Source organism: Xiphophorus hellerii, chromosome 15 (assembly GCF_003331165.1).
Source record: "Xiphophorus hellerii strain 12219 chromosome 15, Xiphophorus_hellerii-4.1, whole genome shotgun sequence".
Classification (NCBI taxonomy): Eukaryota; Metazoa; Chordata; class Actinopteri; order Cyprinodontiformes; family Poeciliidae; genus Xiphophorus; species Xiphophorus hellerii.
Genome location: NC_045686.1, coordinates 17,782,935 through 17,797,459, shown reverse-complemented (window position 1 = coordinate 17,797,459; position 14,525 = coordinate 17,782,935). Strand labels below are relative to the sequence as shown.

The following is a 14,525-nucleotide window of genomic DNA, read 5'->3' as shown; positions in this document are numbered from 1 at the left end:
AGGCCCTGATGATGAATGTGTCTAATCTCACTCTTTTTATTTTATTTATTTATATATATATATATATATATATATATATATAAATATAGGCTATATATATTTACACGCTCATTGTTCTTACCTGGAAACAAACTGCCTGCTTCTTTTGAGGTATCAAAGTGCTCTAGCTTGTCCATGGTGAGGCAGGGATAATTAGAGCCTCCACAGATGTTGCACTTTGATGTCAAATGTCTCCTTTGATAAAGCAATTACGCATCTTGATTTTCATTCGGCCAAACAAGGAAACTGTCCTTTCCTTGAATTGCGTGCCAATAAAATCCCCGGAGGAGCGACGGTTGTTAAAGTCATCAAACTGACAAATCGGGTCAAGTCCACGTCCCACTGCAGTCCCCAATGTTGGCTGCGTACTGCTGCCACTACTATCCCGCTTGCATGCTCTGATAATTCCCAATGTGAGCCTCACAGAAAGGGAAAAGAAAAAAATTGCCTACGCCAGCAGCCCGTGCCGACGCACAGCCAGGCGGCTTAAGCCTGGACCCAGCCCATTTTGTTTTCACTGGCTAACTGGGTTTGCCCGGCTGTGACCCACACTGTGCACCCCGTCAGAACGTCACTATTCACTTCTGAGTCTGTCATAGGATCAATATTAGAACTGATAAGAGCTTGTATTTCTTTTTATCATTTAGGTTTGTTCACTTATTATTTTGCTTCTGTTAACTTTATTATGTTATTATTTTTTTATTTCATTTGTAAGATTTACATTTAGATTATTTACTAAAAGCAATATTATTTTTGTTATTTTAAATATATATATATATTTGACTTATATGTTTTATCTATTTGTGTTTTATTGATTTATTGTTTATCTACTCTTAGGGCTGGCTAGTAAATCCAGACACATGAGTAATATAAATAGATAAAATGTCTGATAAAATATTCAAAAATTTCACTGAGCTCCGGAACCGCACAGCACTCTGGGAGATGTAGGCAGAGGACAGGCTTTAGATGCTCAACCTGTCACGGCCAACTAAGCAAGGTTGTTAACAGTAGCAACTAACTCGTTCACTCTTTGGTTACCTAGCAACTCACTCACTCCTTGGTTACCCAGCAACAACCCGTTGAGTAACTGGCGCAGCAGCAGCTTCAGATTTTGCCACTGCGCCTCATAGCTGCTTAAAAACAAACAACATTGAGTGAAAACTGTGGATAAAACAGGAACATGTCATCAGTTTGGTGGTATTTCAGATAATTAAAACTAATCAATAATTATTGTTATCCACTGATATGAAATGCTTATATTGTGATACGTCTTTCAGTCATATCATCCAGCCCCTTCCACTATATTTTTTTTATATCCAGCAGAAATGCTGTTTTGCTTAATTTGTTTGCAATTTGGCACACAATGAAATGACAATTTGTTGATATGACTATATGTATATAAATTTGAGCAGCACTACAATGTGTACTTAATCTACAGGACAGTCTATAAGACCTTGTTTCTTGTCAAACACACACACTACATGAAAAAAAAAAAAAAACAGTCTTCCTCTGATGCCAACATGTGTGGATATCAACTCTAGTGTCACAAGCTGCACCACCGGGTCGAGGTATCACAGCCTGTTTCGCGAGGCAAGGTGACAGGAAGTGTGAGAGAGAAGATAAAGTGGAAGAAAGAGAAAGAAACAGATGGCGCAGTCTGGCCTTTTGCCCACGCCGAGAGGACAGCCAGAGACAGGCCTTGAGCTGAGGACAAACACTCCAACAAAAAGCAGAAAAAGACTTTCAGAATCACGCATTTCTCCAGCTGATGAAGCCAGAGGTCCAGTTAGCACAGAAGCAGAGCGTGAAAGGGTCAAGTGGCCACTAGGTTCATAGGGGAAAAAAAGGAGTAAATTATTAAAACATTTGAAATATTAATTGTATGAGAGTGAAAAAGGTTATCATTTATCCCGTTGAAACAGATCCTGTCAATTATCCAGCTAAAGGAGACACAAACTTCTGAGTTAAGAAAGTAAATGAGACATTAAACTTCTCCTCAGACGTTGACCTTACATGAAACGGTCTTCGGCTCACTGGAGCAGCTATCCTACCCTCTTAATTTAGAGAGTCTAAATTAAAACCACAAGAAATGCATCACTCTTGTGTGCAGTGTGGGGTAATTATTATGTACTGTAACTCTGAACTGACCAAAACACAAAATGCTCATCAGCCACTTAACAAGAAGCACTTACACACACCAAGTCCCAGATACTTCAGAAAAGTCAGTGCAAAATATATGGTTGAAAACGCCACAGTTTTAAAGTGCGCTAAGGTAACACAGTTCATTAGTGTTATGTGGTTGTGTGTTGTGTCCAACTCAACTCAACAGAGTTAAGAACGCTACTATAAAGTTTTGATAAAGTGTGTGGTAAAACACACACAGCACATACACAAGTGTTCGTGCTTCGACCAGTTAGCTGACGTGCTAAGCTAGATTTAGCAAGTTTCTTCTCCGTTTTGAAATCTCCTTTCAGTGTTGCTCCAGCGACTGTGGACACATTTTACATAAACATTTGGCTTTCTGCTTCATAAACTTCAGAATATGTTTCGGTACGAGTGTTGTAACGTTGAATACGAGGTGTTCCAGTTGCTCTCTTCTGTGAAAGAGAGAATACGTTCTCTCTTTCGCTATGAAGATCCTTGTCAAGTGTTTAAAAACATTTTGTTATGGAAATCCAGATTCGTTCGATTTTTGCACATTGAAAAAGGGCGCTAATTTTAAAATGTGAATAAACAACTAAAAACAATATCACAGAAAAAGGTCACACAACAACTACTGGAGTTGAATTTAGTCAGGGTATCTCTTGAAAATGAAATGATTGGGAGACACCCTTTTAAAAAAAAAAACAACACTTCTGCATATAAAAACACACACCACTTCTAAGGGTTTCTCTCCCTCTCTAAGTGAGCAGAAACACACATGCAGAGGACTTAGATAAGCAGTGTGGAGGTGGGGAGCTGCAGACTAAATACAGAAAGAGAGAATCTAGAATTATGGCAGCTGAGGCTGATTTGGCTCTGCAAACCTCCTCCCCTCCACTTCGAGAGAATTATTACAAACCACATGTCTAACTGCATCAGAACACCACCATACATAGGTATATAGATACTGTACATAGTCCATGTTGCAATATTGGAAGACTACACATTAGTTCTGCTTGCAAAACTAAAACCAATGAATCAATACCAGTAAAAATCTGCAAACTTCAACCCAACTACTTGGACATATTTGTTTGAAAGCCCAAAAACAATATATAGTGTATGACAGTTGGCAACATTTGCCTCCCTTAACAGTCATTCCCAAACATTAGCTAGTGGATTTGCAAAGCATTTTGTTCTTGAAAAGCAGAACGCCCAACAGAAAACCCCACGCTTAAATAAAAAAATTAAAAAAAAGAGCTGGCATCCATTATACGGTAGTAGTGGCCGTCAGATGACATACCTAAACAATGGAACATGAACAGTGGTGGGGAACAAAAGCATATAGCAAAAGCTAACTTGCATGTCAAACGAAGCCTCAGCCGCACGGTATTAGTTTCAGCGCTCCAGGGCTAACATCTGTATGCAGACACCGTCAGCTGCCAGATTGCAGAGACAAATGTTTCTTCTTTTGAATCTAAGGGCAGGTTTTTCAGAGTACAAGCCTGATAAAAGAAGAGATTGATAGACACCACTGGAGGGCAAACATTGACAATTTTGTGTTACCAGCTGTAGGCGTGTGTGTGTGTGTGGGTGTGTGTGGGTGTGTGTGCGTTGACAATATAGCCACATCAAGGACATTCATTGCTGTATGTTCCTCATCTTGATCCAAATTTTTAAATGGGTATTATGGGGCATTATGTAAAATATATGTTTCTTTTATGCATGTTTGAGGAATCCTTGAATCTCCCGTGGCAACCGTTCTGGGGTTGCTCTCACAAAGCGCCGTCTGTTTCCACAAAGCTCCACCTTGGAGCCAAGTCATGCTTGATATATGCAGCATTTTTATCCAACTGAAGGTAACAGTTACTTGACTGTGCTGTAAAATGGGATTACGTGCTTGGAAAATACACAGTACACAAAAAATACACCCTGTGAAGGTTTTGCATAAACCAGCCAGAGAGACGTTGAAGAAAATTCAAAATATAATCTTAATTTACTAACAAAAAAATCCAAAAATGATAAATTGGGCCCAAACTGAGGTCAACATAACAAAGTACAACTCAGGTGGTAACACAACAAACTCAAGCACAAACTGACCTAACAAACAAGACATGAGGGGAACTTAAATAGTGGCTGATCAGACCATTAACACACACTAGGGGGTAAATAAACACACAAAAACCTAACAAATATTGGTCAGAATATTACTAAATCTATAAATGAAATAAATATCAGAATTTAACCAACTTTCCAAAAGAAGAAATATTAAATAAATGGTAAAATTAAACTAAAGACCAAATTTCCCCCTCCCCTGGTGAACAAATGGAATGGCCCGCTGAGGAAGTTTGACACCCATATATGGACACCGATCAGCTGGAGCTCATCTGTATGATTTTCATGAACAGGTCCAGAGGAAACTGGTAACTCAAAAGAAAGAAATTAATTTGTTATATTTAACAAAATATACAAAGAACTGACACATAAAGTTAACTAAATGGGTGCACAACAAATAGTTAACTAAACAGTCAGACTAATGAAAACAAATTTAAAGATAAAAATCTAAACTACTCACTAATCAATATATAAAGTAATATTAAGGGAAAACAAAAAAACCATTACCAATAGTGTCTGCGTGTGACAGTCGGGACAGCTGTCACACACCCTTTAAGGCCACAAGTTATAGAAACAAGTTAAATGTGAAGTCATCACAATATTTTGAGGATAGTTTTAAAGAAACGTGGTTCGTTAGAAAAATGTAAAGTGAACATAATTGTCATAATATGAAACAGTTCTTTAACCATAATGTGATGGATGCCTCTTGGACAACAGACCGGACCCAACAGCGTTCAGCTCTTATGTACTGGTGCTTTTCTAGGCTAAAAGCACTCAATGGCTTAAAAGCCTTCTCCTTTGCAGGCCATTATCCACCAAAGCATGTTAAACCCTTGACTTAATTGTTTATTATTGAAAACTCAGCAAGAAGCCTTTCCTCCCGGTGTTATGGGAAAATGGTTCACGGTGAGATGTAAAAATGTAGGTTAAGGATTTGTCAAGTCAGCCGCTCCGTGGTGTGGCTGAATTTAAGAGGGCAAAGCCGCAGCAGACCGGGACAGCGGTGCCTTAAAGGAGACGTCCCTGCTCCAAAGTGGAAGTGGAAATGTGTGTCTTACAGCCGTAAGCAGTGGTAAAAGTCCACGCAGAGAAATCAATATCAAGAACTTATTGAAAACTTACTATATTATTAAGCAAATAATTAAGCAAATTAGTCACAGAGGCAAATTTTTATGTTTAGTCCACAAAATGTTGTGCATAAATTGCATACAAAGATTAAAGCGCACAATTTGTTAAATTACAGAATAAAAACTGAGGTTTTAAAGGATAAATCTAAAAAATAGCATGACAATGTTCCTTCATTCTGTTGGTATAGTATTCAGAAAGTTTCCCAAACACAGCGTCGCTCAAACGTTTCATCACATTGGTTAAATTTGTCAAGTCACAAGTGCCTGTAGGCCATAAAAAAATGTATTTTTTAAATAACTATATTAGCAAGACAATAAATTATTACCTGCTCAACATTAAACTAAGCTTGAAATATTGTAATCAAGGAATAAATTAGTCAGTTTTGTGTGGGAAACGGATGTTTAAATCTTTGTAGACAACATTTTTTAAAAGTTTTTTTTATACATTTGTCTTATCAGAAGAAAGAAAACCATTTTGCCATTTTTTGGGGCTCAATTTAATTTTGTTTATTCTCAGCAATGAGAACAGGATTTGGATTTGGTCTTTCTTAGAAAACACTTGATGAATTTAGCTAAGTTTAATAAACTAATTAAGATTTGTGTGCACCAAAGTCTGCCTTTGAGAAAAAACACTAACTATATATATGATCCTATCTACTATGAAATAAAAGAGAGCACAAAAAGCATCGATCAAAAATAAAAACTCCACATCTGCATCCACCATCTGTGCCATGGGGCCAAATTAGTACCATTTTTATATTGTAGTATATAAGGGGCAGTACAAAAAAAATCTCTCTGCTGCACTTTAGACACAGCAATTTTTCCCATGTCCTAAACTAAGGACAAGTTTAGATTTTTCTTCAGGAAATCATTTACAGAACTGGTTTAATGAATTAAAATAAACCTAATTCTGTTTGCAGGTTTTCGTGTGTTTTAAAAGCACCAAAACACTTATCACCCTGGATCTGGTCTCTATTCACAGACTTTAAGAAGACACACAAAGCAATATCAACACTGCATTATGTAACCAGTCAGATATCACAACCACCATGACAGACAGTTCTTCTGCAGCCAGCGGCTATTTTATTTTCATGAAAACAGCTACCAGGGTTCACCTGACATGAATGTATTAAAACATCATTAATGTTAATGCTAAAATGCAGAGAACTCAGTGTAGATCCCCGAGATACACCAAGACAGCAGTCAACTATTTCAGATTGTATTTATTTTTTTTTTATCTTTATGGTAAGGATAAAGATCTAGATAGAAAAAATATCCAGACGCCATTGTGAAGGTTTCAAATCTTTCTAGATTTATTAAGCCTTTCTGTTTTAACTAAAAAAATTTAAATGACATAACTCAAAACATACAAGCTTTAGCCTAGCCATTACACTAAAAATGCCCTTCAGCAGGAGAAAGCACCGAGTCTGGTGCTTCCAGACTCCAAAAGCAATCCAACATTGCTTTTGGAGGCAATGTTTGGATGAGTTGCAGGAATGTAAACTAACCAGGTTGTTAATTACTGAGCGCTATTACAGAGTAGACTCCACAAAACAGAGAAGCACTCCATGTTGTACACTAGCCAATCTGAAAAGGTCTTTTTTTTTTTTTTTTGCTTATTCCAAACGCATAAATATTTCTGCTGTTGGCATCCTGTGCCAACCAAAAGCAGAGACACTCCACATATTATTAAATTTCTAAATTCACATTTTCAGTGTTGTGTGTGTGTCTAAATCCAGTGAAAACTTGCTGTACAATGACAGCATTGGGAAGCGATGCCCTGATTAGCAGCATGGAGATATTACCATCACTTAACAACATCTTTGCACAGCCACACAGAAAGGTGTGTGAAAACTTCTTAATCCAGGTCAAGCTGTGACAAGGCCTGCTGCTGGTCACGTGATTCTAACGACAAATCAGTCAAGGGCATCGGGGGAAAATCTGAGATTTTGGCAGATGATGCTGGTAGGAATATTGCGAGATAACAGCAGTAGACTGTGCTGTTTACGCCACTGCTTGGAGCCACCTCAAGTGTCACAACTAATCCCGAGAAAGCACGCACGCAGTGATGGAGCAAAGTGTGGCCTCGTTTTAAAGAGCAAAAGGCCATGTGACCCTGCACTCATGGACAAAAAAGAAAAGGGATGAGAAAGTCTAGCAACCGGGTCAGACATGTTTGGTTTTGCGAAAGCCGCCGACGTGTCCGCTTGCCGTGTTCGCTTGCAAAGGTTTGAGCTATTTCTCGACATGAATTAAAAGCTAATGCCAAAAAAAAAGGCAAAAATAGAAATACGAGAGCAGGAAGTCATGAGTAAACCCATGTATGCGTGCGCTACATCACAGCTGAACTCCAAGCATGTCAGCGTAAACGAATCTGCCAGCAACCATCACCGTTCTTGCCTTAAACTTCAGCAAGCACAATAGTTTCATGCTCCAAATTAAAAGCGAGGCTTGCTAATAGCATTGCTCGGTAATTGCAGTGGAAACAAACAACAGTGCAGACCCAATGCAGGGAGTGGGGGGTTTATCTCCGTAAGACAGCCCACTGTGACTCACGGCTCCAACAATAGACCACACATGGGAGCAGAGAGATACGTCTAACCTACAATCGGAGCAGTGATACTTATAAAACATTGATTTAGTAGCGCTTCAGTGGACCAATCATGTGCCATCATCCCCCCCGCCCCACTACGCACTTTTAAACCAGTCACTCAGAGCCAACATCTGACTACTTTCACTTCCCCTCCATTTGTCTGTGGCTACAGATAGTAGATGGAAGTGTGTACCTGGTGACCTACATTGCCTCTGGTCACTTCTACTCACAATATGGTGTTAAAAGCAGCCCACAGCTAGACTTGAGCAATGGGAACAGAGGCTAGCTATAAACAGCATACAGTTTCTGTAAGAAGGTCTAAATAGTGTTGCAGTCAAAGATGTTGATTATGTAAAACAGCAAGGTGTCAAAGGTGCAGGGGAAGAAAGGACGCAGATAAGCTCTTCTTGACTGAATGAAGGTAAATCAAGCAGGTCTCCCGCCTGCTCTTTCACAGATTTCCTGCGATAGCACAACACCTCTAATAAGACGAAGGATGTTGCGAAATGTGATCTACATTGCATTGAAAAAGTATTGCCTCGGATTACGTCGTACGCGTCTAATATATCTTACTGTAATTTAACGTGGCAGGCCGACACAATGCAGCGCACGCTTCTAAAATAGATACAAACAGAAAATACAAACAGAAATCAGAAATGCTTGGCATGAACTTAATTCAGCAACACCCGAATAAATACTTCGATCAGTCAACTCTCTTTATACCATTAGGTAGATTTGATGACACTTTTTCTTTATAACAAAGCTCAAGTTGAGCCAGACTTGGCTTCAGAGTAAATCTGAACAGCAATCTTTTAGTATCGCCATGTATTTTCAAATGGATATCCAAACACATTGAAATGAATATGCTTTGACTAAAGCATATTTGTAATTTACAAATTACAAAACCATTTTCATTGTAGATCTGACTGTATGCTTAGTGGTTGTCATCATGATGGAAGATGAACTCCGACCCCAGTCTCAAACCTTTTGAAGACCGACGTGTATCGCCCAGCATTTAGTTACGTCCATATTCGTATTTGGACATTATTTACAACGACCCAAATTTCCTGTCCTTTGAAGTTAATAATGCCGTCCGACAAACCTTCAGTGAACAGCTGAATTTATACTGAGAATAAATTACAACAGGTGATTAGGTAACTTCCAGAGGCAATTTGTGGTATAGATTTATTTTATTGATCTTTGAGTAAAGGGTTGCTAATTACAAATGCTTGCCACTATATCCAGATTCTTGACTGTTAGGAAAAAAAATTAAACATGTATCTCTTTATATCCTCCTCTACAAAATCCCAATAACGTACATTGAAGTTTGTGGTTGTAACATGACAATTTGTGGGGAAATGAAAATTACTGTAAGGCCCTGCGTATCTCACTGGTGCCAACCTAGGGGGAAACTATCCCTTGGACCTGTGAGAAAACAGGCTTCACTGCCATTTATGTGCAGATAATCGATGCTCGCTGCTTTCAGTTGAGTATAAACAGTGTTCCCCACAGGCTGAATCTGAAATCTGACTAAAGTGCACTTTTTACGCAATATTATTGGCTTCTGCGAGGTCCTCCTCCAGCTTTTGCGCAGGACAAACGATACATAGGGATTCAGAAGGCATGTAGGCCAATATTAAACTCTGCAGGCGGTAATATCTGCGGTGCCTCGATGCTGCGTCTCGCGCACAATGCATGAGATATTACAGTGTAGCTTCCACAGGCGAGTACTGTGCCAAACGAGGCAGAGAAAAACAGCACCGAATGGTTAGGAGTGTCAGTTGTATTGATCTGACAAATGGCAATTCAATTTAGGCACAGGTCCAAAAACAATAGACAGTAGATGGTCAACATGGGCAACGATCTACATCTAAACTCAAGCTGTCCAAACAAGCAAACCCCTGACTCAGCAGGACTCGGCAGATTGCATCCACAGTGGATTTTCAACCATTTTAAAAAATAATAATAATAATTGTTTTTTGTGGTAAAAGTGGCCTTTATTTGCAATATACAGTATCAGACAGGAAATGGGTAGAGACAGAAGGAAGACATGCACGAAATGATCCTCGGAAGATTCCGGGGCGCCACACAAACCCCGGATTTTCCACATTTAACATATCTTGCACAGTTCTGCTGAAAAGCAAACATATGTTTGGGGGTTAAAATGTAAAAAAAAAAAAAAAAAAAAAAAACATTCATTTAGTTAGAGACGTTTTCAAACAGCAATGACAAGTCCAGTTGACAACACAATACACAAAACTCCCAACGTTAGAAAAATGCAGTAGTAGACGATCACATGCTGTGCAGAAAAGAATTCAAGTGTCATTAGCAGCTAGCATACAGCATATACCAGCGCTCCCAAAATGCTGCCAACATGAGCAGTTTATGTCCAAATGAAGCCACGCAGGAACTTCTGAACTAGAATCTCAAATATCTACAACTCTGGAAAAAATTGAGAGAAAATGATCAGTTTCTCTTATTTTACTTCTTATAGGTCAATGTTTGAGTAAAATGAACATTGTACTTTTATGCTATGAACTACTGACGACACGTCTCTGAAATTCCGAGCAAAAATTGAGTATTTGCAGAAAATGAAAAATGGTCAAAATAATGAAAAAGATGCAGAGCTTTCAGACCTCAAATAATGCAAAGAAAACAAGTTTGTGTTCATTTAGAAACAACAATGCTAATGTCTTAACTCTGGAAGAGTTCACAAATCAATAATTGGTGGAACAACCCGGAGCTGTATGTAGTGTTGAAGAAGCAGTAAAAATTCCTGTCAAACGCTCACATGGAAACAAACTTCTGTAATCTTCACACTTCCACGAAATAGAAAAAATAAAGAAAGACAGAATGAAAACATCCACTTCAGGCTATATGGTTTGATGAAACTAACCACAAACCTTTTAATGGTAATTCATAAAAAAAAAATTTTAATATATAAGAAGTTTGGCACAAATACAACATTAAACATTGGCATCTTAAACTTGTAATAGAGTTTATTGAGGTATCAGGTAGGTCATGTTTTTCACAACCAATCTACATCCAAGAGGCAGAAACAATAAGTTGAGTTAGATCTGCTGTTTCCCGTGCTGAATAATTTAAAACTACACACAGTAAAATAATGCAGAACCGCGGTAAGTAACACGTCAACCCCTCGCTTGATGTCATTAATATAAATCAATACAGGCACGCAGGGATTTTTTTCCAAACAGCTAAAAATAAGAAAAATCTTTTCTTTCTTTTTTTTCAGGTTTCCTGAACAGAAAACGAGATATCTCCGTTCTGGACGGAAAACATACGTGGCCCGTTTAGCAGAAGAAAGAATTCTGAGATTAGGCTCCAGCTGCAGAGTGTTGCTGGAAAACTACATCTGACTCTTCACTGGTCTTTTCACAACACAGACTCTTGACTGCATGTACAACTAAATATAGCCTTTCTTCTCTCTTCAGCACGCAACTTCTGAGCTAATGTGGGCCGCCAGGCAGTGGTGGGCCTTGGTGTGAAAAGAGGACGTGCGTCCAGCGGAGACGTTCCCATCGGCGGGTCGGAGCTGCGCGGTGATTGAGGCTCAGCCGCAGACTCATACCAGTCCGCATGACTTCCCACGCTGATGTTTGCTGATAACATACCGGAATTAGGACCACGGTGGGCCTGAATGTGAGGGCTGCAGAAAGAACGAGTCTGTTCTCAATCCCAAACATTTCTACACCAGATAGGAAACGCCAAGAACTCTTGAAATGTGATCATATTTCTTTTTCTTAATTGACATTGTGGAACACTTTCTCGAGCCATCTCTGCTGCTTAACTTGCACACCATGATACAATCTCGTTTTCTACTGCTGCCTCTTATCCTTCCATATCTGTCCATTCATTTCACACTCGTTGATCCTTATTGCCCATCAGATACTTCAATGTGAAAGCTGTAAATACTTTGCAGTTCAGCCACCTGTATCTCAAACTCAATATACTGAGAACGATCATTTTCAAAAGACTCTAGTTTGACATTAATATCAAGCTCTAGGAGGTATCAGAAAAAATTGTCATTGAGATGTCGTGCTGAAATAGATTTTTTTTTTTTATGTATTGGGGGTGATGTTTGGATTCATCATAATTCCAAATCTTTTTAAATCATCAGCATGAAGGTCCCTCTAGAAACTCAGATACCAGTTTATTGTCTACTATCTGTGATTGTTCTTCTGTGCATGCCTTGCCAAACCGCATCATAGACCAGGTTAACTAGATTCTCTATTGTATCCTAGATCAGGCCGCAGGGGTTACCACAAGGACAAATGGTGAAAAATAGAGAGACTGCACCTGCTTGCTGCCCAGCTGTGTCATGTGGGCTGCTCAGCATTCTGCGCAGAGAGCAGCCGAAACACCAGTTGTTAAAAAATTATAACGTTTAAACCAATATACTAATAAAGCAGAAATATTTTTTCCCTCAATTTTGCCAGCACACAATTCAGAGATTTCTTCACGTCGTTTCCCTCAGTGGTTCTTGAGGGAAACCACTGAGGTTTCCCTCAGTGGTTCAGAAGCACTTGGAGCGGGGTTGGAACCCCGCTCCAGAAGCACTTGGTGCGGGGTTTCTCCAAGTGCTTCTGGTCGTTTGAAACAGTGCCGTGTTAAACCAATGGGTGACCAATCGAACAGAGTTTACCAGACTATCAGATGTGAAAACGCCATGGATGAAACTCTGGTTGGGACAAAACACCTGTCATCTAGAAAAAAAAAATATTGGAGAGTCTACATGCAACAAGGAACTTAAGTACTGCGGTCATAAAGTGTTCCACTGAATACTGCTGGAATGTAGTGTTACTATACAGTAAATACACAGTATTGACTGGACTAAAGTAAAGCGGTGGGACTTGGCATCACCTATTCCTAAAAGAGTTGGCTTGGTATTGTGTGCAAAAAGTCCTGATTGGAACGTATCTAACTAATAAGCTCAACAGTCAGTCAGCAAAAACAGTGATTGTAGATTTCTGAGCCACTGAATGGGCTTAGTCATTTGTTGTCATTCAGAGACAATGTTGCTTGTGAAGATGCAAACCAACACCCGCAAGCTTTGAAATTCATTTTGCTCTACTTAGAGACACAAACATACACACCAACACACCCACACACACACACACACCGACTCACACCAAGAGGACTGAGTGAAGATAGCTGAGAAAGTAGAGGCCATCGCTGCCTCATCTGCTTGTGAACCACAAGGGGCAGAGTAATCACCCCCCTTAAACAAAATGCTTCCTATTACCGAGTTCACATACAATCATACGCACACATGCATTGACGCATGATCCATTTCTGCAGATGGATCAATTATAGGGAATGAAATACTCTGTGGCAGTCGCACGAGGCAGAGGAAATAAAGAGGCTTAGCTGGAAGGGTAATAGTACTTCAAGGGGAAAAACAAACCCAAATAATTCACATTGCATTGTAGCGTGCTGCATAAACACACAATTAGGAGAACTGTTTTATAAATGGAGCACAGCAAAAGAAGTAAGACGGTTCTCTGAAAGGCTAACAAGGGCAAAAGACCTTGATCCTGCTATGAACTTCTTTGATTTAAAAAAAAAGCCTTAGTTTGCTGTAAAACTGATACATTGTTGGTACAATACAATGAACCACACCCAAACCATCTGAATCAACTTTCTGGCGATGCATCTTTTCAGTGATTTATTCCAATTCTCAGTAGACTCTCTCATTAGCAGTTAGCAGACAGCCAAAGAAGTAAAACAAAGAAAAGCAGCCCATTTATATTACAGCGGCATGCACATTTCCCTTCCTCTCTCCTCCTTCACTTCTCCTCTCTAATGCTGATTGAGGACTTGCGCCTCTTAAACACGCCAGGGGGTTCAAAGGAAGCTCTTGCCAGGATTAATTGGAGCTACATGTGAGTGTTCAACAACTAAAGCTGCTCAACAATGAAGCGGCTTCAATGAAACCAAAAGCCGGTATAAAACAAACTCCCCTGGAGTACAAATAGCTAACAAGTGAATAAACCTGTTAAAGAAAACTTCCAGAGGGCTGGTGTACGTCAACGTGGACAATCAGTGAGACACCATCTCACCTGTACTGTCCTGCTTTAGACAATAAGATGGATTTTATGTTTTTGAATGCAGTTTGTTAGGATCTAATGGGGGGGAAGACCTTTTATAAGTATAGGTATTTCTACAAACTGGCTGCTAATAACTAAAAGGTTTGTCAGTTCTGTGTAAACTAGTTCAAGTTATATCAGATGCCTGCCCGAAAATGGTATATTTCAAATCTGGCAACATATTTTAAGATTTAAATCTGGGTGTCTGGGTGTCTTTAACCCGAGTGAAGTCGACCCCACCACCTTTCTTAATATCTTTAAAATGATAGCGGCAAAATGAAAATTTTTGCTACATAAACGTAGCACAATTTTGTCTGATTTGAAGAAGGTGGAGGGGCCAACTTCACTCAGGTGCCATTTTAGTATATACGTTATCTATGATCTGTAGACATGGCTGTATGTTTA

At 39.3% G+C, this 14,525-nt stretch overlaps 1 protein-coding gene across 3 annotated transcripts in view; it reads right to left on the bottom strand.

Annotated features, from left to right (window-relative positions):
• Positions 1-14,525, bottom strand: part of pak5 (p21 protein (Cdc42/Rac)-activated kinase 5) — a 75,555-nt gene that overhangs the window by 49,257 nt on the left and 11,773 nt on the right. Inside the window, exon 1 of one of the 3 annotated variants that reach the window (XM_032584656.1) lies at positions 122-441. The exons of 1 other annotated variant lie outside the window; for it this stretch is intronic. In XM_032584656.1, the coding sequence (XP_032440547.1) occupies positions 122-176 (55 nt within the window). In that variant the 5' untranslated portion in view covers positions 177-441. Of the gene's footprint in view, positions 1-121; positions 442-14,525 lie in introns of those variants that run through there. One more of the 3 variants, XM_032584657.1, reaches the window with a different exon arrangement.